This window comes from Narcine bancroftii, chromosome 10 (assembly GCF_036971445.1).
Source record: "Narcine bancroftii isolate sNarBan1 chromosome 10, sNarBan1.hap1, whole genome shotgun sequence".
NCBI classification, from domain to species: Eukaryota; Metazoa; Chordata; class Chondrichthyes; order Torpediniformes; family Narcinidae; genus Narcine; species Narcine bancroftii.
Window position 1 is genome coordinate 70,735,712 of NC_091478.1, and position 24,003 is coordinate 70,759,714.

Consider the following 24,003-nt stretch of genomic DNA (forward strand, 5'->3'; position numbering starts at 1 on the left):
AGGCGAATGCAATGATGGCATTCATTTCTAGGGGGATAGCATACAAGAGCAGGATGTAATGTTGAGACTATAAAGCACTGCGAGACCTAACTTGGAGTAACATGTTCAGTTTGGGGCACCAAATTTGAGAAAAGACATGCTGGTGTTGGAGACAGTTCAGAGGTTCAGAGATGCATTATACAAGGAATGATGGGAGTTAGTATATGAAGAATGATTGTTGGCTCTTGGACTATACTCGCTGGAGTACAGAAACATGAGAGGGGATCTGAGGCATTTCAAATGCTGGAAAGCCTGGACAGAGTAGATGAGACAAGAATGTTTTCATTGGTAGGGAATTCTAGGACAAGGGGGCATCATTTCAGGATAAATGGGCATCAATTTAAAAAAGAGATGCAGAAGAAAACCTTAGTCAGAAGGTCATGACTGTGGAACTTGTTGCCAAAGGCAGCTGTGGAAGAGAGGTTGGGTGTATTTAAGTAAACACACTGGAATGCTGGAATAATTCAACTGGTCTTTTCAAAGAGAAAGATATATTGCTGACATTTTGGGCCTGAGCCCTTCTTCAAGGAAAAATCAGAAGCAGGATATATCAAAAAGTCTCAGAATTCAAGTATCCAGTATTTCAGAATGTTTACTACAATCACAGTGTCTGCAACCTATCGTATTTCATTCGGGTGCATTTAAGGCAGAGATTGATAGTTATTTGATTAGTCAGGGCATCAAGGGTTATGGAAGAAAGCCGTGGAGTGGGGGTGGATGGATCAGCTCATGATTAGAATAGAAAGGAGAATCAATGGACCTACTTCTGCTCCTATATTTTGTGATATTTTGGATAAACACATTTAATTTATATCACATGCATGAAGGTGTATAGTTGAATAGATTCAGCTTTGGCACATGTTATCATAAACATATGTCTGAGTTTTTTTTCCTTTTACTTTATGTAAATTGGCATCTAGAAAATAAAATTCAATATTTGTTGACCGTCCTTAGAGCGAGAAACTATAACAATGCACTACATGGTATCAGAATTGAAAAGACAGGCTTTGATGATTTGGCAGGCAAGATTGCAAACTGAAAAGTCATCCTGGACTGCAGTGCACAGTAGGTAATGTGAAAATTTAATGCACCAAGTTATCTTATGGTATTCTGTGCAAGTACAGTGTAATCTAGTAAAGGCATAGTAAATGAAAGCTTTATATTTCTGCCAGTCATAAGAAATAATATTTTACTTGCAGAGTCCCATCAGGCTTTTGGCTTCTTGCACCCACTCTGGAGTTCAATAAAATAATGGTTGATACATTATCTTAGTGCCACTTTTCTGTATTCTTTGGGTCCTTAATATTCAAAACCTTAAAATGGAAGTATAACGCCAATAGAAGGGCCTTTTGAAAGCAATATGAATACATGCTGATCAGCAAAATCTTCACTGTTCCTAATCTTCTTCTTTGGATTGGCTTCACGGACGAAGATTTATGGAGGGGTAAATGTCCACGTCAGCTGCAGGCTCGTTTGTGGCTGACAAGTCCGATGCGGGACAGGCAGACACGGTTGCAGCGGTAGCAGGGGAAAATTGGTTGGTTGGGGTTGGGTTTTCCTCCTTTGTCTTTTGTCAGTGAGGTGGGCTCTGCGGTCTTTTTCAAAGGAGGTTGCTGCCCGCTGAACTGTGAGACGCCAAGATGCACGGTTGGAGGCGATATCAGCCCACTGGCGGTGGTCAATGTGGCAGGCACCAAGAGATTTCTTTAAGCAGTCCTTGTATCTCTTCTTTGGTGCACCTCTGTCTCGGTGGCCAGTGGAGAGCTCGCCATATAACACGATCTTGGGAAGGCGATGGTCCTCCAATCTGGAGACGTGACCTACCCAGCGCAGTTGGATCTTCAGCAGCGTGGATTCCATGCTGCCGGCCTCTGCCATCTCGAGTACTTCGATGTTAGGGATGAAGTCGCTCCAATGAATGTTGAGGATGGAGTGGAGACAACGCTGGTGGAAGCGTTCTAGAAGCCATAGGTGATGCCGGTAGAGGACCCATGATTCGGAGCCGAACAGGAGTGTGGGTATGACAACGGCTCTGTATACGCTAATCTTTGTGAGGTTTTTCAGTTGGTTGTTTTTCCAGACTCTTTATTGTAGCCTTCCAAAGGCGCTATTTGCCTTGGCGAGTCTGTTGTCTATCTCGTTGTCGATCCTTGCATCCGATGAAATGGTGCAGCTGAGATAGGTAAACTGGTTGACCGTTTTGAGTTTTGTGTGCCCGATGGAGATGTGGGGGGGCTGGTAGTCATGGTGGGGAGCTGGCTGATGGAGGACCTCAGTTTTCTTCAGGCTGACTTCCAGGCCAAACATTTTGGCAGTTTCCGCAAAACAGGACATCAAGTGCTGAAGAGCTGGCTCTGAATGGGCACTGTTCCTAATACAGTACAGTAAAACACCTGGTGTTCAGCACCTATGGGGATTGGTTATAGTGAATAAGTGAATTTGCTTGAGATCGCATGTTGAATGGATTGGCAAAGTAAACACTAGGGTGTACAAACTTTAAACTTGGTATTTTTTTTAATCTATCTATTTTCTGTGATTTTATTTTTGCTGGTTGCTTGAGGCTGCGGGTTGCTTGAATTCCAGATAATGAGGATTTTACTGTATATCACTCAGTATATGCAAAAATAATGGCAAACATTTAAGTGAATTATTAAGCATAATAGTTTGTAAATGCACAGTACTAAAGAATTATTGCCTCAAGTAACTGCTATATAAGAACTACATTACATTGAACAGGAAAAAAAATCAAAAGACATGTGACGCCACTCTTTCTAAAAAGATAGGAATAAAAATTTACAACTAACTTCTTGTTACTGTGTGCTTACTCTGAATTTAACTACAATGAATTGTTCTGTGCCAGCAGAATCAAGATTTATTGACATGAACAAGTCATGAAATTCGTTCTTTTCCAGCAGCTTCATTGTGTAAATATTCATATTGTAACCACTTTTACAATAATAAATTAAAAAAACAAAATAGTGCACGAAAGTAAGACAGTGTCTATGGTTTATTGATTATTCAGGAATCTGATGGTAATGGGAAGAAGCTGTTCATGTGCCACTGAGTGCTCGTCTTTGGGCTTCTGTAGCTTTTTCCTGATGGTAGCAGAGTGGTGGAGGTCTTTGAGGATAGAGGCTGCATTTTTAAGACACTGCCTCTTCTGGATGTCTTTGCTGGAGTGAAGTTTGGTCCCTGTGATGTTGCAGGCTGAGGTAACAACCCTCTGGAGTTTTTTCTTATCCTGATAGTTGGTGCCTCAATACCAGGCAGTGATGCAACCTGCCAGAATGCTCTCCATGGTACATCTGTAGAAGTTTTAAAGAGTCTTTGGTGATATACTAAATCTCCTCACACACCTCACAAAGAGTAGCTGTTGATGAGCCTTCTTCATGATTGCATCGACATGGAGGCTCCAGGACAGATCCTCGAAAAGTCTGACACCCATGAATTTGAAGTTCTTGACCCTCTCCACTACTGAGTCCTCGATGAGGACTGGGTCATGTTCCCCTGACTTCTTCCTGAAGTCCACAATCATCTCCTTGATTTTGCTAAAGTTAAGCGCAAGATTGTTGGCATGACACCACTCAATGAGCTGATCTATCTCCCTCTTGTATGCTTCTTCATTGGCGTTTGTGATTCTGCTGACAACTGTGGTGCCATCGGCAAATTTGTAGATAGCATTGGAATTATGCCTGGTCACACAGTCATGGGTGTATAATGAGTAGAGCAGTGGGGTAAGCACACATTCTTGAGATGCACCTGCATTGATAATACGTACTGACTGCGGTCTGATGAAGAAGGCAAGGATCAATAGGAACAACAGGTACTTACAAAAATATTCAAACAGAGGCTGTTAAAATTCATAATTTAATAAGGTTAGCTAATGCACTCAAAACTCCTATGATCTTAATCTCTCATTGCTGAAGTTGGAGGTTCCCACCTGCTTCAAAAGGGCATCAAACATATTGGTGCCCAAGAAGAGCAGAGTGAGCTGTCTCAATAACTATTGCCCAGTAGCGCTCACATCTACTGTAATCAAATGTTTGAGAGGTTGAACGGGCCAGAATTAAGTCGTACTTAAGTAAAGATCTGGGCCCTCTGTAATTCGCCTACCATCACAATCACTCCACATCAGATGTAATAGCACTGGCTCTTCACTCCGCTTTGGATCACCTAGACAACAACAACACACATATCAGGGTACTCTTCATCGACTTCATCTCAGATTGCAACACCATCATATCCTCAGTGCAGGTCAACAAGCTCCAAAAACCTGCACCACCCTCTGCAATTGGATCCTTAACCTCCTCATGAGAAGATCACAGTCAGTATGAATTGGAAACAACATCTCCCCCTCATTGACAGTCAACACAGGTACACCAAGAATCTCTTATAAGACACAGGAAATTAATGATGCAAAATTATTCTATTCCAAATTATATAAATTGGAATTTCAAAGAGACATCAATAAATGATTATGTCACAATTGTTCTTCCAAAATTTGGATTTGGTTGAGCAGATGGAACTCAATGCATCTTTTACTCAATTGGATAAAGAGGAGGCATTGCATTCATTGCACATTAATAGATCTCCCAGCGAGGATGGTTTTCCACTGGAATTTTATAAAGAATTTAAGGATTTGGTAATGCCTCTTTTCATGAAGATATTAAATCAAGCAGTTGGATCATATACCTTGCAGGATTCTTTCTTAACAGCAATAAAATGGTAATTCCCCAAAAAGATAGAGATCCATTGAAATCATTATCATATAAACCGATTTCTTTGTTGAATATGGACTATAAAATATTAGTCAAAGCTTTGGCAAACAGATTGGCGAAAATCTTCCCAACATTGATAAGGATCAAACAGGATTTGTTAAGAAAATGCAATCAGTGGACAATATAACCAGATTGTTTAGTATAATTCATTTGACACAAAAAAAGGTGATTTAAGAGTGGCAGTTGCCTTGGACGCGGAAAAGGTTTTTGATAGACTGGAGTGGGATGTTTTATTTAAAGTAAAATTTGGATTAGGTCAAAGCTTCATAAATCAGATTAAAGCCCTATATAACAAACCTAAGGCCAGAGTTGGGACGAATGGCCAAGTATCTCCAACATTCCTACTGTCCAGATCATCATCTCTTGCTCTTTTCGTATTGGTTATAGAACTTTTAGTGGAAATTATTTGATGGGATTCAGACATTAATGGTCTGTTTATAGACAATGTATTAATATATCTGACAGAACGGGAAACTTCTTTGAAAAGGTTGCATTTACAACTGGAAGACTATAGGAGGGTTTCTGGGTATAAAATAAATTAGGATAAAAGTGAGATTATGCCTTGTTGGCAATTATACAAATTGTCAAAAAATACTCATTTTAGATGGCTGAAGAATGTGATTAAGTATTTGGAGATCAAAACAGATAATGTCTTGAAAAAATTATACAAAATGAACTACCTCCCCTTGCTTAAAAAAGAACATTTAAATAAATGGATAACTTTTCCGATAACTTTGACTAGGAGAGTTAATTATATTAAAATTAATACAGTACCTCTTTCAGACTTTTCAATTATCACAGAAGTTTTTTTTCAAAATCTGAATAAGTTAGTTAGGAAGTTTGGAAAGGTAAGTTAGCCAGAGTCTCCATGGAAATATTATCTTTGAAATACCATATGTTGGGGGAGGGGTTTGCAACTCCCAAATTTTTTCATATTATTATTGGGCAGTCCAAATGAAATTTGACACTTCCCTCTTTGATGGAAGAGACAAGGCTTCATGGGTGAAAATTGAAAGAGTAGCAGAAGATCTCATATATAAATGGGATTTTAAATCTATTTCTGGTAGAAAGGAAGCACTTTTAACAAAGCACATTTTGAATATTTGGTAAAAAAATGAATAATTTAATTGGAACAAAGGGAAAAATATCTCCAAAAGTGCTTGACTCAAAATAGATTAATTCCTTTAACAATGGATAAGAAAATTCTATACACATGTCCTGTAAAGGGATCAGGTAGGCGGAAGATTGTTATTTGCAAGGGGTAATTAATGACATTTGAACAGTTAAAATAAATATAATATTCTTAATAATACAATCTTCTTCTACTTTCAATTAAGAGCTTTTTTCAGAGATGAATTAGGACCAGCCATAATGTTACTAGAATGCAATGAAATGGAGATTCTTTTATCTGCAATGTATTCCTTACTTCAGTCGGGCACTCCCAAGTGGGAGTTATATAAATTAAAAAGATGAGAATCAGACTTCAGTATTAGTATTGGTGATTAGAACTGGTTCAATTTATGTCAGGACTGCATGACCAATACAATTAATGTAAGATATAGATTGGTCACCTACGGCTCCTAGAACGCTTCCACCAGCGTTGTCTCCGCTCCATCCTCAACATCCATTGGAGCGCTTTCATCCCTAACGTCGAAGTACTCGAGATGGCAGAGGTCGACAGCATAGAGTCCACGCTGCTGAAGATCCAGCTGCGCTGGATGGGTCACGTCTCCAGAATGGAGGACCATCGCCTTCCCAAGATCGTGTTATATGGCGAGCTCTCCACTGGCCACCGTGACAGAGGTGCACCAAAGAAAAGGTACAAGGACTGCCTAAAGAAATCTCTTGGTGCCTGCCACATTGACCACCGCCAGTGGGCTGATATCGCCTCAAACCGTGCATCTTGGCGCCTCACAGTTTGGCGGGCAGCAACCTCCTTTGAAGAAGACCGCAGAGCCCACCTCACTGACAAAAGGCAAAGGAGGAAAAACCCAACACCCAACCCCAACCCACCAATTTTCCCCTGCAGCCGCTGCAACCATGTCTGCCTGTCCCGCATCGGACTTGTCAGCCACAAACGAGCCTGCAGCTGACGTGGACTTTTACCCCCTCCTTAAATCTTCGTCCGCGAAGCCAAGCCAAAGAAAGAGATTGGTGCAATATAATTTTTTGCATCAGCTACATCTTACCCCGCAGAAATTACATAAATTGAATTCTAATATACTGGATATATATTTTAGATATGGTGAAGAAACTGGAATCTTTTTATGTTCCACCTGGTCATTCTCTAAAGTGAAATCATTTTGGGAAAATTTAAGAATTTTATTAGATCACATTATTGGGAAACAAATACTACAAAGTCCAGTATTGCTTCTCCTAGGAAATACTATGGACAAGATCCAAAATGAAACTGTCCAAGTACCAATTAGAATTTCTTAAAATTGCATTGGCGATGGCCATGAAATATATTGCAGTTACTTGGAAGTCTGATTCCCCTCTGGATACAGCCCAATGGAATGCGGAAATGCATAGTTGTGTTCCCCTGGAGAAAATTATTTACAGTTTAAGGAAGAAGTATAATATGTTTTTGCAGGTATGGCAGCCGTATTTGCACAATGCAGGGTTAAATATTTAGGGACACTTATTCTGTTCCTGAATTCTCCATCCTGGTTCTTTCCCTTACTTGACATCTAGGTAAGAAAAGGAATTAGAACCTCTGAACTGGATACCGGATCCAGACAGTTTCTTCTCTTCTTATTTTCTTGCTTTTCTGTTCTCTTTTTTCTTATCTACTTTCTCGTTCTTCTCTTTACTTCGGGGTTTTGTTTTGGGGGGAAGGGGGATGGAATTGTTTGGAGGTATGGACAACTTGTACCATTGCTTTTTAAAAAAAATTCAATTTATGCATTTAAGTAATGGTTATTCCTTGATGCATGTTGTTCATAAAATTAAAATGAAGTATTAAAAAAAATACAGGCGCACCTCAAGGATTCATGTTTAGTTCATTGCTCTAGTCGCTCTGCACTCATGACTGTGTAGGCACAACTTAAATGCCATCTATAAATTTGCCAATGACATCACGGCTATTGGCGGAATCACAGATGGCTATGGGGGTAGCATGCAGGAAGGAGATAGATCAGCTAGTTGAATGGTGTCACAAAAACAACCTTGTGCTCAATGTTAGCAAAACCAAAGATTTGATTGTGGACTTCAGGAAGGGGAAGTCAGCAGAATGCGAACCAGTCTTCATTGAAGGAGTCAGCTGTGGAAAGGAACTTCAAATTCCTGGGTGTCAAGATTTCTGAAGACCTGTTTTGGAGTCCTCTATGTCAATGCAATCATGAAGAAGGTTCACCAATGGAGCTTGAGATTTGTTATGTCCCCAAATACTGTTGCAAATTTCTACAGGAGTATAGTGGAGAGTATTCAGACTGGTTACATCATTGTCTGGCATGGAAGTACCATTGCACAGGATAGGAAAAAACTACAGAGTTGTAAACTCGTCCAACGCCATCGTGGGCATCAGTCTTCACTCCATCGAGGACATCTGCAAGAGGCGGTGTCTTAAGATGCAGTCTCTGTCTTCAAGGACCTCACCACTTAGGCTATGCCCTCTTCACACTGTTACCATCAGTAAAACGGTATAGATCCTGAAGACCAGCACCCAGTGGCACAAGGACAGCTTCCCCTCTGCCATTAGATTTCTGAATGGACAATGAACCACAGATAGCACCCCACTTTTTCCTATTTTTTGCACTATTTTAGTTTTGAAATGTAATATATTAGCAATATTTTCACTGTAATTCTCCCACAATGCAACAAATTTTGTGACGTTCCTGACAATAAATTTTGATTCTTTAATTTAATACCATAATATAACAGTATACACCTGTTAATTTGTCATGATAATTTGAAATAATTTAAATTTGCTATAACTTTATGATGCTTTTATGGCAATGTAACCTATCAAAATTGAATCTTCAGCTATTCACGTTCTTGATTCTTGAAACCAAATATTACTTTTAAGAATAAAAACTATACTACAATGTGAAATTTAAATGAAGCAATCTATTTTTCAATTTTTGTATGCTTCATATATAAAATTCACAAATAAGATAAGGCAGTAAAACACAGCATTCTGTAATATGAAGATCAAAGTCCTTACTGTAATCTGAGAGTGATCAAGAGGAGATTATAATCAATTTGACTATTGATTGGCTGTTAGGAGATGTGCTGTTCTGAATGAATTTTCAGTCATGGGGTTTGCTTTTGTGAAGATGTACAATGGGGAATTAAGATTTTTATGCATACTGACATAAATCAAATAACCCTATAGAACTAACATGTCATGGAGTTTGATCAAATGGATATGGTCGCTTTAAGTGATGTGGTTAAGAGTTATGATAACTTCAAAAGTAGCTGCTGCTTTTAATCAATACTGCAAAAGAAGATTTTTTTCTGAATACAGTAAGTTTCTAATTATCTGAAAGCCATTTATCAAAATCCTCAGTTATTTGCAAAATTTTTTTGTGGCAATATGATGTCAAAAGTTGAAAAAAGTTGATTTTTTTAATCTGTTGTGCTCAAGTGGGACTCTGACATGCTGTTAGCACCCAACAGAACTCTAGTGTACTCAAGGTAAGAATTAAACTTTATTTCATGCTTGAAAAATCTTCCCTAGTTCATTGTTGTTGTTTTATGCTGATGGTACTGGGCTGGGATCAGAGCGGGGACTTTGGGCAGGTTCCACGTTGGTGGTGGGGAAGTGTCAGGGATACAAGCAGGGACCTCGGGCTTCCGGGCAGGTTCTGTGATGGCGGTGGAGAGGTGTCGAGGATCCGAGTGGGAACCTCAGGTACCTGGGCAGGTTCCGCGCTGACGGTGGGGAGATGTCGGGCATCTGGTGGGGACCTCAGTGATGGTGGGGAGGTGTCAGGTTTGGCGATGACCAATACAAGTATTCTGCTGCTTAAACTGGGCTGCAGAAAACGCAGTTAACCAATACACATACGATCTTGAGCATTTTGGATAATCGGAAACATACTGCACTACATTGAAGGAAGATAAGGAAGGAAGGCTGGATGCTCAAGTGTGGTGTTACGAGCCCAGAGGACCCCAACATCCAGCAGCAATAGATATTCAGCAAGACAAATAGTTACTTAAGCAAAAGTTGCTTTTAATTACCTTTAAACATGAAAACAGGATCAAACTTTTTCTTATCACTATTAACTTAACTAACCTAACTTAACCCCCTTCTAATTCTAAATGTACGTGTACTTAAGTTTAGAAAAGTTCTTTGATTTACAGCCTAATCTCACTTCTCATTCCTCCAAGTTCACTGGTTGCAGGCAATTCTTATACTGTGCACAGAATTTAACATTTATGAAGTTCACCAGGCTTTGGTGCTTGAAAGGTAAATGGTTTCCGCTCAGGAAGGTTCTTGTTGGTTTTCAGAGAGAGATTTGTTGTTACTGGACACAAACTGATCCCTTTTAATCAGCCACGTCAGTGTCTTGCTGAATAAAATTGCCCCATCAGTGTTTTCCAGATGCTCACCCCTTTCTTTCATGTCACCACAGATTTCCTTTTTGTGTCTCTTATTCCAAGTAAAACATTAGACAGCCAGTCCTCTCCTCTTGCATGAACCACAAGGGCTTTGACCAGGCTGAACTAAAAACTCACAATCTGTCTTCCAAATGGGGTTTTTGCACAAGCTTGCCAACTTGTCCTGTTCCAGTCCCAGCTGCTGCTGCTGACTGTAGCTCTGCAGAACTGATCTCTCTCTCTCTCTCTCATATATACACAGATAAAAAAGCCTGTTTGACTTTCTCTGCTTGCAAAACCACATGACCCTCTTAGAACAGCAAGCTGCTGTCCAGACAGCCTGTGGCTCTGAACTACTCCTCCGATCTCTTTCATCTTGCTTTTCAAAACAACAATTTATTAGTGAAGTCTCTTGGGCACTCCCCAAAGTTTTTGCTAAGGCTCCCAGGAGCCGCCCTGTCTGGCTTGAGCACAGCTCCAGTATTTTAAATGAGATCTGTTTTGAACTGTTTGTATGTGATCTACACTAAAAAAAACCTACCCCAGTTTATCCCAGAAACATATCTATATACAATATAAACACAACATAATCTGTCACAGTGGGTCTTTGGAATATTACTTTATCTGCAGAAAACCACTGAAGTTATGTAAACATATTTGACATGAGACAAGGAGACACTTCCTAACCAGACAAGAGGGAATAAGAAATTGTCAAATAGCAATGGGCCCAATAAGCTGACTCCATAGGAGGTAGCATGAGTGAATTGCTCAGATTAGCTAAAACTGAAGATCTTAAAATATTTACTTTGAAGATTTTCAACAGATTTTTAAAGAAAATGGTTAGCAAAGAGATTGATGTCATACCAAATGCAAGTTAAAATTAATTCCGGTAACAAGACACTAATGGTTTAATACTATAATCATGTAAAACTTTGATCACCACATCATACTGTTACTATTCAGGAATAAAACCTGTTAAAATAAGAACATGTCAAACTTCATTGCTTTTATTACACTTCATTTGAGATATTTCAAAAGCAAATATTTAAGATCTTGTAGCAGCAGCTACTCTGCTCCCGAAAGAACACACACAACCAGACAGGTTGAGCTCAGTGAGCAGACTAGTTTATTGCAGGCTGCTGGGCTGTACTTATTCTCCCAGCCTGGACCTGGCTGAGAACCGCGCTGGAGGGCGCTGACGTCACCCGGGTTTAACGTGGTCCCCCAGTGAGGGCTTCTGAGCCCCGTGCTTGGAGGAAGGGAACAACCGCCGACAGCGCCACTTTGGTCGGATGCCCCGCCATGTGGCTTACAAGCAGGGCTGGTTCGCCTGCCTAGTGGTAAGCCGCTACACAGCCCCCACCAGAACCGGCGCCAATGTCCTTTTTCGCCGGGCAGCCTTGCTTCTTGGGTTGGGCTACAACCACTGACTCAGTGGGATTGAGGTGTGCCGGCTTCAGCTTGTCCATGGTAAACAGCTCTCGCCTGCTGCCAATGTCCAGTGTGAATGTGGAGCTGGACGCTGTACAACCCTGAACGGACCCTTGTATGGTCACTGCAGAGGTGCTGTGGTCAGGCCCCGCTGAACGAAAACATACTCTGCGGAAAGCAGTTTTCCAGGAACGTGAGACACCATGCCTGGGCGGCGGTGGGGGTTCGAACGAGTCCAACCGTGCCATGGGTGAGGAAGTAGTTTGTGCAGCGACCGCTGGGGATTGTGAGGTGCGTTGATGAACTCACCAGGTAGTGCCAGCGGCGCACCATAGACCAGCTGAGCTGATGACGCCTGCAGATCTTCCTTGGTAGTGGAGCGGATGCCCAAGAGCACCCAAGACAGTTCATCTTCCCAGTCGGGACCGGTGAGGCGGGCCATGAGTGCCGACTTAAGGTGGCGGTGCAGACGTTCGACCAGTCCATTGGCCTGCGGGTGGTAGGCTGTGGTGCGGTGTAGCAGGATCCCCAACCTGTTGGCAAGCTGTGCCCAGAGCGCACATGTGAACTTGGCGTCTCGATCGCTGGTGAGGTGACCCGGGACGCCAAACCAGGCGACCCGACCATGGAACAGTGCTTGGGAGCAGGAGTCGGTGGAGGCGTCCGGCATCGGGATCGCCTCAGGCCAGCGAGTGGTACGGTCCACCACCGTAAACAGCTAACGGTTGCCCTGGGAAATGGGTAAGAGCCCGACGATGTCCACGTGAATGTGGCTGAACTGTTCCCGGATGTGCTCGAACTCCTGTACGGGTGCCCTGGTGTGCCTGTGCACCTTGGACGTCTGGCAATGGGTTCATGTTCTGGCCCAGCCTGCGATCTGCTTCCGCAGCCCATGCCATACAAAACGTTCTGCCACCATGCAGACCATGGACGGATGTGAAAGGTCATGGATGTGATGGAAATCCTGCCTGCGCCACTGATCTTGTGTCCACTGGTCGTGGGCTGCCCATGGAGATATCACACAAGATAGTGCATTCGGCGCTCAGAGTCAGGAGGTCTTGGAACTGCAGGCCCGTGATGGTGGTCTTGAAGGCCCTTGTTTCCTCATCAGACTTCTGGTCCCGGGCGAGCTGGTCGAAATTGAAGCCAGGAATCAGCGCGCAGATGGCTGGTCGCGAAAGTGCATCGACAACCACATTGTCCTTCCCCGCCTTGTGCCAAATATCGGTGGTAAACTTCGACATGAAGGAGAGGTGACACTGCTGGCAGGCTGACCAGGGATCCTTTGCCATCGCAAGCGCCTGGGTGAGGGGCTTGTGGTCGGTGAAGATGGTAAAAGTCCTCCCCTCCAAAAAAAGAGTGGAAATGCCGCACCGCCAGGTGCATGCCCAGTAACTCGCGGTCAAAGGCACTATACTTGCGTTCCAGTGAGTGGAACAGGTGGCTGAAGAATGACAGCGGCTTCCAATGTCCATTCACCTGCTGCTCCAGGACGGCACCGATGGCTGTGGCAGAAGTATTGACAGAGAATGCCATATGCAGGTCGGTGTGTGGGTGGGCAAGCATGGTGGCTTCGAAAGGACGTCCTTGGTGGCCTTGAATGGGGTGCAGGCTTTTGGGTTCCAAGTGACTGTCTTGTGCTTGGTTGCGATGAGGGCGAATAGCAGCTGCATGATGCGTGCAGCTCCTGGGATATAGCGCAATACCCGCAAACTCCTGCAGCCCCTTAGGCTACCTGGGCATGGGAACTCCCTGATAGCGGCGACCTTCACAGCGGCGGGCATGGCTCCTTCAGCTATGATGGTATGGCCCACGAACTGCATGGACTCTTTCCCGAACTGGCACTTGGCCGGGTTGATGGTAAGGCCAAAATTGGCTAGCCGGGAGAAAAGGGCTCGTAGGTGGGCCTTGTGTTGCGCCTGGTCCTTGCTGGCGACAATGATGTTGTCCAAAAAAAAAGAAAATCCAAGTCCCTGCCCACAGAGTCCATGAGGAGTTGGAAGGTCTGAGCGGCGTTCTTGAGCCCGAATGGCATGTGCAGGAATTCGAACAAGCCAAAGGGGGTGATGAAGGCCGCCTTAAGTATGTCCTCAATGTGCATCAGGATCTGGTGATATCCGCGCACCAGGTCAAGCTTGGAGAAAACCGTCGCACCGTGCAGGTTGGCCGTAAAATCTTGGACGTGAGGGATGGGGTAACGGTCAGGAACTGTAGCCTTGTTGAGCCGTCGATAGTCTCTGTAGGGACGCCAGCCGCCAGAGGCTTTCGGGGCCAGGTGGAGCGGCGAGGACCACGAGCTGTCGGACCGCCGAATGATCCCCAGTTCCAACAGATGCGAAAACTCCTTCACCACCTGGAGCTTGTCAGGCAGGAGCTGGCATGCCTTGGCGTGAACCAGTGGGCCCTGGGTGGGGATGTGGTGGAACATCCCGTGGCGCGGCGAGGCAGCAGAGAACTGTGGCTTGAGGAGTGTCAGGAACTCATCCAGGATTTGCTGGAACTCATCTCTGGGCATGCTGATCGAGGCCATCTGTGCTTGCTCCGATCGGGAGGCGTCGAGGCGAAAGGCCTGGAAGGTATGGGTGTCCACCAGGCGCCTACCTCGGATGTCCACCAGAAGCCCATGTGCGAGGAGGAAGTCTGCTCCCAGGATGGCAGTCAGGAGGGACGAGACTGTGAACCTCCACACAAAATTTTGTTGGCCGATCTGGAAGTGGACTGTCTTGTCTCCATACGTCCAGATTTCTGTTGCGTTGGCCGCACGCAGGGGAGGTCCACGAGGTCGGTTCCTGGACTCGACGGGCGTGGCCAGAATGACGCTGATCTGGGTTCCAGTGTCAATGAGGAACCATTGGCCGCTGACTGAGTCCCGTAGGTAGAGGAGGGTGTGTCCTTGGCCAGCCACTGCAGCCATCAACAGCGGCCGGCCTGGTAATTTCCCTTCCAAGCCTTGGCTCCCCAGCACTGGTGGTAGTAGCAGAGGCCTGGACCGGATGCTGTGGCCTTGGTTATGCTCTTGGGGGTCCTCTGCAGGGGCCGGATGCTCTATCGCAGCGCTAGGGGTGGGCTTGGCGTGGTCGTGTCCGTGCCTCATGACCTGCTGAGCCCTCTGGGAATTGTGCGAGCCATAGATCTTGGGCCTTCTGGGCGGCCTTTCTCGGGTCAGTGAAGCTCTCCTGGACCAGCAGCAGTCAGATGTCCTCGGGCATATGGTCAAGGAAAATGCGCTCGAAGAGTGGGCAGTTGGTGTGCTCACCCATGAGCGCGAGCATCTCGTCCATCAGCTCCATCGGGGACATGTCCCCCAGGGTATTGAGGTGCAACATCCAAGCGGCAAGCTGGTGTCTGGATAGTCCGAGGGATCTGGAAAACACTCGCTTGATGGTCTTGTATTTGTCTTCGGTGGGTGGGTGCTGAACGAGGTGCAGCATGAGTCTGGCGGTGGCCTGGTCCAGGGCAGCGACCACATAGTAGAATTTAGTCGTGTCGGAAGAAATCTGGCGGAGGTGAAACTGAGAATCCGTGTGGCCAAACCAGGTCTCCGGCTCCTGAACCCAGAATTCAGGCAGTTTCACGGCTATAGAGCTGACCCAGGCTCGCTCATGATGGGTTCAAAGACGCTTGAACCAGTCGGGGTCACTAATTGTAGCGGCAGCTACTCTGCTCCTGCAATAACACACACAACCAGACGGGTGGAGCTCAGTGAGCAGACTAGTTTATTGCAGACTACTGGGCTGCACTTATACTCCCAGTCCAGACCTGGCTGAGAACCACGCTGGAGGGCGCTGACGTCACCAGGGCGTCACATGGTCCCCCAACGCGGGCTTCTGAGCCCCGTGCTGGGAGGAAGGGAACACCCCCTGACGGTGTCATTTTGGCTGGCTGCTCCGCCGCGTGGCTTACAAGCAGTGCCGGTTCGCCTGCCTAGTGGTGAGCCGCCACAATCTATTAAAATGATAATGTTTTTCTGTTTATGATTTTACAAAGAATAAAAAAAACCAGAAACCTTTTAAATCACATTATTTAATTATTTTTCTATAAATGAGAAACGATGTTAATTTTGAATATTAACCCTAATGCCACTTTGTGGATAGAATAATGTCCTGTTAAAGGAGCTGATGGTGTTTGTAAATAAAATCCTGCAACCGCAAATAACCAAGATAGCAGTGCTTGTGCTAGGCAGTGGCCACAAAGGGTTGTAGACTCCAGGGGAGATGCAGACCAGTGCAGTGGACTAGAAACAGGAAGAACATCACCCAGTAAGGAGAAGCAGAGGAGGTGAAACCTACAGGTAAGATCACTGCAGCAGTAGACCAGTGAAGGGGTCAACAGCTGAGGGACTCACAAGGCTGCAGGCTGTTGGTGCCTTGTGGTCGGGAAATCTGTACGGGCTATGGGCTGCTGGACACTGGCTCATTGGAACCAGATATAGGAGCCGGGATTCAAGAGGGCGCTGAGAGCAAGAAGGGCTCCTGAAGGGCCTCGGGTGCTAGACTTCCCGATCATGTCGGAAGTTTAAATTTATAATTTGGGAGGTCAATGGATCAAATGGGATTGTGCGGCTGCAGAGGCTACAGGAGTGCTGGAGGCAAATCCACGAACACTCAGTGCATCAGACACAGAAAAGTAATGATAACATTTATTAAGATCAGAAACAAAACAATATTAGCATATGATTATGATAAGAAAAAGTTCCTAAATGGGAATAGAGTGATCCTTCAATTATCTGAAAGATACTGTTTGTTCTCCTATCCTGAATATTATGTGACTCTAGCAACATCATTCACTGCAGTAGAAGCTAATTCCATCGAGTTACAGATTACATCTAACAGTGCCTAACTTATGAACATTCTCAGCTCCTTTATAATCCACCAACATTTTCTTTTTAAACTTTGATGCAAGTCAAATTTTCTGTTTCCTTAATGATGACTAAAAAGTAAAGCCAATTGATGTCATAGCTCTGTATTAGATGTAACTGATTCAATTATCTAGATGCATTTAACATAAAATTGTTGATTAGTTAAGTGCAAAGAGCCTACTTTAATCTTTCTGCTCAATGAGCAATTGGTTGGTCCCATCTTTTTAACCAGCTACTAGAAGGTGCACAAAATGAAAGAGTTGATCTTGAGCAGCAGAAGATCATAAGTCATTAAATCAAAGAGAAACTATCAGAGTTTGAGGTCAAATGCAACAAATTCGAGATATCAATGAACTAACATTAGGACCCATACATCAGCATCGTTCTGATGGCATATTCTCTTGTTGCATGTCTCATGTTTGGAGAATGACTGAATTTATTCCATATAACCATATAACCACTTACAGCACAGAACAGGCCAGTTCGGCCCTACTAGTCCATGCCGTAACAAATCCCCACCCTCCTAGTCCCACTGACCAGCACCCGGTCCATACCCCTCCAGTCCTCTCCTATCCATGTAACTATCTAGTCTTTCCTTAAATGTAACCAATGATCCCGCCCCAACCACGTCTGCCGGAAGCTCATTCCACATCCCTACCACCCTTTGCATAAAGAAATTTCCCCTCATGTTCCCCTTATAATTTTCCCCCTTCAATCTTAAACCATGCCCTCTAGTTTGAATCTCCCCCACTCTTAATTGAAAAAGCCTATCCACATTTACTCTGTCTGTCCCTTTTAAAATCTTAAACACCTCTATCAAGTCCCCTCTCAATCTTCTACGCTCCAGAGAAAAAAGCCCCAGTTTGCACAACCTTTCCCTGTGACTCAAACCTTGAAATCCTGTCAACATTCTCGTGAACCCTCTCTGCACTCTCTCTATTTTGTTTATATCTTTCCGATAATTTGGTGACCAAAACTGTACACAGTACTCAAAATTTGGCCTCACCAATGCCTTGTACAATTTCATCATAACCTCCCTACTCTTGAATTCAATTTATGGCAATTGTAAGAATTCACTGTTGGGTTTGCAAGTATTGAGTATTTCAGTACATCTGTAAATAGTAAATGATAAAGAAGTTTGTTGATGTCAGAATGATAGGCAGTGTGGCAGGATTAAATAATAAAGGAATATTAATACTGAATTAGTAAGCAAAGTCATAGAACACTACAGCACTGTTTTGGCCCTTTGGCCCTCATTGTTGTGCTGATCCATATATTCCTTCCTAAAAAAAAGTACTAGACACTTCTTACCACATATCCCTCTATTTTTCTTTCAACTATGTGTTTGTCTAAGAGTTTCTTAAAAACCCCCAATGAGTCAGCCTCCACCACCATCCCCAGCAAGGCACTCCAGGCACCCACAAATCTCTGTGTAAAAAAAAAACTCAGCCCTATATCTCCCCTAAACTTTTCTTCCTTAACTTTGTACATATGTCCTCTGGTGTTGGTTGATCCTGCCCTGGGAAACAGGCATTGGGTGTTCACTCTAGCTATGCCTCTCATAATCTTGTAAATCGCTATCAAATCTCATCTCACCTTTCTATACTCCAAAGGGAAATGTCCCAGCTCTGCTAACCTTGCCTTACAAATACATTTTCCAATCCAGCCAACATCCTGGTAAATCTCCTCTGCACCCTCTCCATAGCTTTCACATCCTTTGTATAATGAGGTGAACAGAACTGAATACAATACTCCAAGTGTGGTCTGACCAAAGATTTGTAGAGTTGCAACATGACCTCTCTATTCCTGAATTCAATCCCCCTATTAATAAATCCCAGCATCCCAAAGACCTTTTTAACTCACCTGTGCGGTGACCTTGAGGGATATATGGATTTGAACCTCAAGGACCCTTTGTTCATCTACATTCTTAAATAACTGGCAATTAACCCTGTATTCAGCCTTCTGGTTTGTCCTTCCAAAATGCATCACCTCACACTTATCCAGATTGAACTCCATCTGCCACTTTTCTGTCCAACTCTGCATTTTGTCTATATCCTCTTATAATCTTTGACAACCTTCAGCTCCATCAACAACTCCTCCAACCTTCATGTCATCTGCAAACTTACTGATCCATCCTTCCACCTCTTCATCCAGGTCATTTATAAAAAAATCACAAAGAGCAGGGGTCCCAGAACAGATCTCTGTGGCACTCCACTGGTCACCAACCTCCAGACAGAATACTTTCCTTCCACTATTTCTCTCTTCTTTTTTCCTACAAGCCAACTTTTTTATCCACACAGCCAAGGTTCCACTGATCCCATGCCTCATGACTTTCTGGATGAGTCTCTCATGGTGAATGGATTTCCATCCACCATGGACCTAAAAAGCATGGAATAAAGTACAAATGCAGAAAATGTAGAAGCAGCAAAGTTCCTAAGAGACTTCAGGGTTAATGTATATAGATCAGTAAAAAATATCTGTAAACATTTACCTTGTGAGATGCATGTTTTAACACATTCATTAATGCATTTGGGATGTGGTCCATACAACATAACAGGTGAGGAGTTAAACAAAATGAGGTACAGTTCTGCCTGTTGCACACAATTTTGATTGTTATATTACTGAAAGAAAGCACAATTTGTGTGTGTGTGTGTGTGTGTGTGAGTGTGGGAGGGTGGGGGGGGGGGGTGGTGAGTGCACACAGAATATTATTGAAGATGTTCCTGTCATTGGAAAATTGACAAGGTACTCATCTGGATAATGATAAAAATGTGCGGCAAGAAGGGGTAGATATTTTACAATTAATGCTGCATCGTTGAACATGATTAATTTGAAGAAAACTGTTAAGTTCAACCCAGATGCAGGCAATATTTACATTAAAGTAGATATATTCATGGTAAGCACAGTCCAGCAAGGCAATATTGCAGAGACTTTGTTTTATAGGAACCAGAATTGGGAATTGATTTGTACATAGTGATTGATGTTAAAAGAGGAAAATGATGGAAATTAGGTCTTTCGGCTGGCACAGTTAGCCTAACAGTTAGCACAATGCTATTATATGCCAGGAACCTGAGTTTGAATTCAGCGCTAACTGTGAAGATTTTGTACATTCTCCCTGTATCTGTGTGGGTTATCTCTGGGTCCTCCAGTTTCCTCCCAATTTTCAAAACCATATGTATCATGCTTTCATAAGTGATAGGTTATTAAAAAAAATTCTAATATAATTTAGCCATGTAAATAACAAGCTTCATAGTCCAAAGAAATGATACCTCATTTTTCATTGTTACACTGCATTGGTAATGGCATGAATGACAAATAATCATGACTTGACTTGAATTCTTTTCCTTTCAAAATTAATTGGAGCAAATTAGAACATTTTCAGCATTTTCCACTTCAGTTTATTTCATTTTAATATAAATATGTCTACAATTTTGTTTTAGAATATTTAACTGCTGGTTGAAAATGACAATCTCGTCATCTGAGCTGGAAAGAAAACCGAGAGACGTATTCATTCTTTTGTATGTGCCATGTCAGGGGCTAGGGAAGCCAAAACCCTTCAGTAGTTTTACTAAGTTGTTAGTATCTGATAATCTAGAAACACACATTATTTTGCTACATTTCTTGCACAGCAGGTGCAGTTGTGTTTTGTAGGCAGTTATAGAAAACATATTTTCTCCAGAATAAATCCTCAGCAATAATCTAGGAGTTCTTTCAATCAGTTATTTTCAAGTTTACTGATCTGATTGTTTTAAAGAGTATTTTTGGGCATGCTGAAAAAAATAAAATAGTTCCATTATACCTTTTCTCTAGTCTGGTTCAGATGAATCTGTACTTTGTGAAATTTTGACTCCAGGTCACGAATTGTCTCTTCATACTGTGCTCCAGTCACTTTCAAGTCCTCATTTACAATGTTAATTGCCTGCAGTTGTTCTGTCTTTACTGCAACCTGCAATGCAACAACACAAAATGACGATCAATACACACATTCACCACTAAAAATCCTTGCACAACATGAAGACTTTGTTATCTGTTCATTATTGTCAAGCATAGCATCAGACAGCAAAAATAACTGACCTAAAAAATTTTAATTTCTAAGTCAAAAATCCAAGAAAAATCCTCATATTAGATCCATAGCACAAGTTCTCCTCTAATTTCATGTTTCTGACAGAGCACAGGTTCATGCCTCATGATGGTGCTTAGATACCTGGTGGCAGCCTTTCCAGGAATATTGAGCGAAAAGACAAGTGATGTTTACTTCTTCAATTATTCTTCATGGGCAAGGATTAACACAAATGCTACTCTGGATTCCTCAAGAAAATTAAAGCTCTCTCCTTCTCCCAACCTCCCATCACTATGATCACCTACAGCTGGACTCAAAACCTTTTTCTTCACAGGTGGCATCTTCCTGGAACACTCCATATTCATATTATAATCATGTCCATCAGCATCAGATATCTGAACAATGTTAAGGCAGAGTGGTTAAGTGAGCCAAACTTCATAGTGACAAGTGTGATTAAGATTCAAAATCATTTGCTAGTGTCCTTGTAAACTTGTGTAGTGTAAACTTGTACCTCTCACTTTGTTCGTTTTAGATTTAGATAGGTTTGAGCTACCGAAAGAAAATAGACACAAACGCCGAGAGCACTTCATTATAGTAGGTTGTCGGGGCACCGGTAGCAGCTTCTCCACCTCCCCCGACCAGGACGTTGGCTGGACTCTAGAAGTTCTTCTTCTTGCTGAGAGATGATGCCACCTCTCGGAGAGTCTCCCACTTCAGCAGTGGGACCATGGCTTATATTACCCAAAAATTGCTTACTCATAGCTTATCACTTTGAATAAATGGTTTATTTTGCGTCAAAGCTTGGCCTCTGACGGTCTGTGACCAAAACATTGCGTCAAGGCTAGGCCTCTGACAGTCTGTGACCAAAACAGGAAATGTTCTTGGTACACAGATGTCCTTTTGTCAGATAACTGCATCTCTGGGCCCCCTTGGTGGAATTTAGCTTATGTCTGCTAATTCTTAAAAACAAGCAGATTCTCAGCCTTGCAGAAGCAAAGGCTGCAAAATTTAAAAAAAAACATGGTTTAAAGCTGAAGCAAAAAGCGTGGTTTAAATCCTCCAATACAGCTAGACAGGTACTCAATCTTTATTCAAAGAACTAAAATCCAACTTTAGACTATTTTAAATTGGGTAGACACGGTTTAGTATTCCTTCTTAGCCACATATAGTGAGTAAGCTCACATAAATGCAATTTGATCATAATGGGAAGTAGCTTGCAAATTCATTTAATTGAACTGCCCTGCAAAACCAACTTGGCAATGGACCAAGTACTTGATGAATGTGTATGAGCTTTTATATGCATGTGTGAGATACAAAGAGAGCAGAACAGGATCATTAGGATGTAGAAAGCCAAGGCAAAAGACAAAGATTTCTTCTGGTGTTGAAAGAACAGCCCCTAAGGAACCCAGGCATACAATTTCCTGTTCACCAGCATATGCTGGCAGACCATAGTTCAGATGGAGGATAAAATATTAAATATGTCTTGCTGATTTTATGAAGATACACATTGCCTTTACCCTGATCATTGGAATATTGTGTTCAGTTCTGGTTGCCTCATTGCATGAAGGATGTGGAAGCCATGGAGAAGAAACAGGAGATTTACCAAAATATTACCTGGATTGGAGAATGTGTTTTATGAGACAAGGATGATAGAGAGTGAGCTTTTCTCTTTGGAGCAAAGAAGGATGAGAGGTGACAATAATCTATAAGATTATGATAGGCATAGAAAGGGTGGACAGCCAGCATCTTTTTCTTGGGGTGAAAGTAGCAAACACCAGAGGACATTTGTACAAAGATTTGTGGGTGCTTGGAATGCATTGCCAGGGATGGTGGTGGAGGTTGGTACAATAGGGACTTTTAAAAATCTCTTAGACAGGCACATGAATACTAGAAAAATAGAGGGTATGTGTGTGAGATCAGGAAGGTTTAATTTGTTGAGTAGGTTCCTATCAGTTGTCATAACATCATGAGTGGAAAGGCCAGTGCTGTGCTGTAATACTCTATAGGGTAGATGGAATCTTTTTCCCATGATAAGAGGTTTCAATATCAAGAGAGTATACATTTAAGGTGAGAGGAAGAAGCTTTAATGGGTATTTGAGAGGAAAGCTTTTTTAAACACACTAATCATCCAAGATTTTCTAATCTGTACAAAACAATATTTATTTATAGATAAAATACTTGTTCTACATATGTATTATTTGTCTGAATGTGTGTTATGTCTGGTCATGTGTCTGCATGTTTTGCATCAAGGACTAGAGAATGCTGTTTTGTCAGGTGGTACTTGTACAATCAGATGTCAATAAACTTGAGTTAACACAAAAAGTGGATAATATCTGTAATTGCTGTCAGAAGTAATAGTGGATCATATAAGATGATAGCACTGAAGAGACAGTTAAACAGCACTTAAATCACAAGCCATAGAAGGATGTGAACCTAATGCAGGCAAAAGGGATAAGTACAGGTGCGACAAAAAGGTTTGCATGGTTGTGGTGGGCCATGTTCTATGAGACGTTTTTGCCAACGGGGAATATAACTGGCCATTATTGCTTAGTAGTCCTGACAAATTTGCTAGCGATACCATGGATGTGGGTTGTAATAGAAAGGTTGATGTCAGCAGGGAAATTAAAAATTTGGCTGAATGGTACACCAAAGACACCCTCACACTCAATGACATCAAAACCAAAAAGCTGATTCTTGATTTCAGGAGGGAAAACCAGAAGTGAACGATTCAGTGATCATTGGGGGTTCACCGGTGGAGAGAGTCAGTAAATTGAAGTTCTTGAGAGTCACTTTCTTAGTGGATCCTTCCTGGACCCAACACTCCAATGGCATCGTGAAGAAAGCATGTCAGAGCCTCTAATTCCTCAGGAGTTTTGGCAGGTTTGGTATGACATTGGAAATCCTGGCAAATTTATATACACAGATATGTGGTAGAAATTGCATATGGGGACACCAATACCTGAGCAGAAAGCCCTGTAAAAAGTAGTGGATATTGCCCAGGACATCACAGGCAAAATCCTCCCTGTCATCGAGAACATCTATAGGGAACGCTAAAGTCAGAGAGCAGCAACAATCATCAAGGATCCACACCACCCTGCACTTGCTGCTTTCACTGCTACCATCAGGAAAGAGGTATAGGTGCCACAAGATTTGCACCACTGGGGACAGGAAGAGCTGCTACCCCTCCTCCATCAGCAGACTCAATAACAAAAAATCAATCAGAAACACATTTAAGGATTCTTACTTATAGAAAAAATAGCCATTGCTAAAATCCTGGTCTCGCCTCGTCAGAG

General features: G+C 42.8%; 1 protein-coding gene across 9 annotated transcripts in view; it reads right to left on the reverse strand.

The window, feature by feature from the left end:
• The window catches only part of LOC138744724 (polyamine-modulated factor 1-binding protein 1), a 640,882-nt gene that overhangs the window by 250,107 nt on the left and 366,772 nt on the right, over nucleotides 1-24,003 (reverse strand). For all 9 annotated transcript variants that reach the window (XM_069901308.1, XM_069901306.1, XM_069901305.1 and 6 more), the window contains one exon: nucleotides 20,450-20,596. In XM_069901308.1, the coding sequence (XP_069757409.1) occupies nucleotides 20,450-20,596 (147 nt within the window). The remainder of the gene's footprint in view (nucleotides 1-20,449; nucleotides 20,597-24,003) is intronic.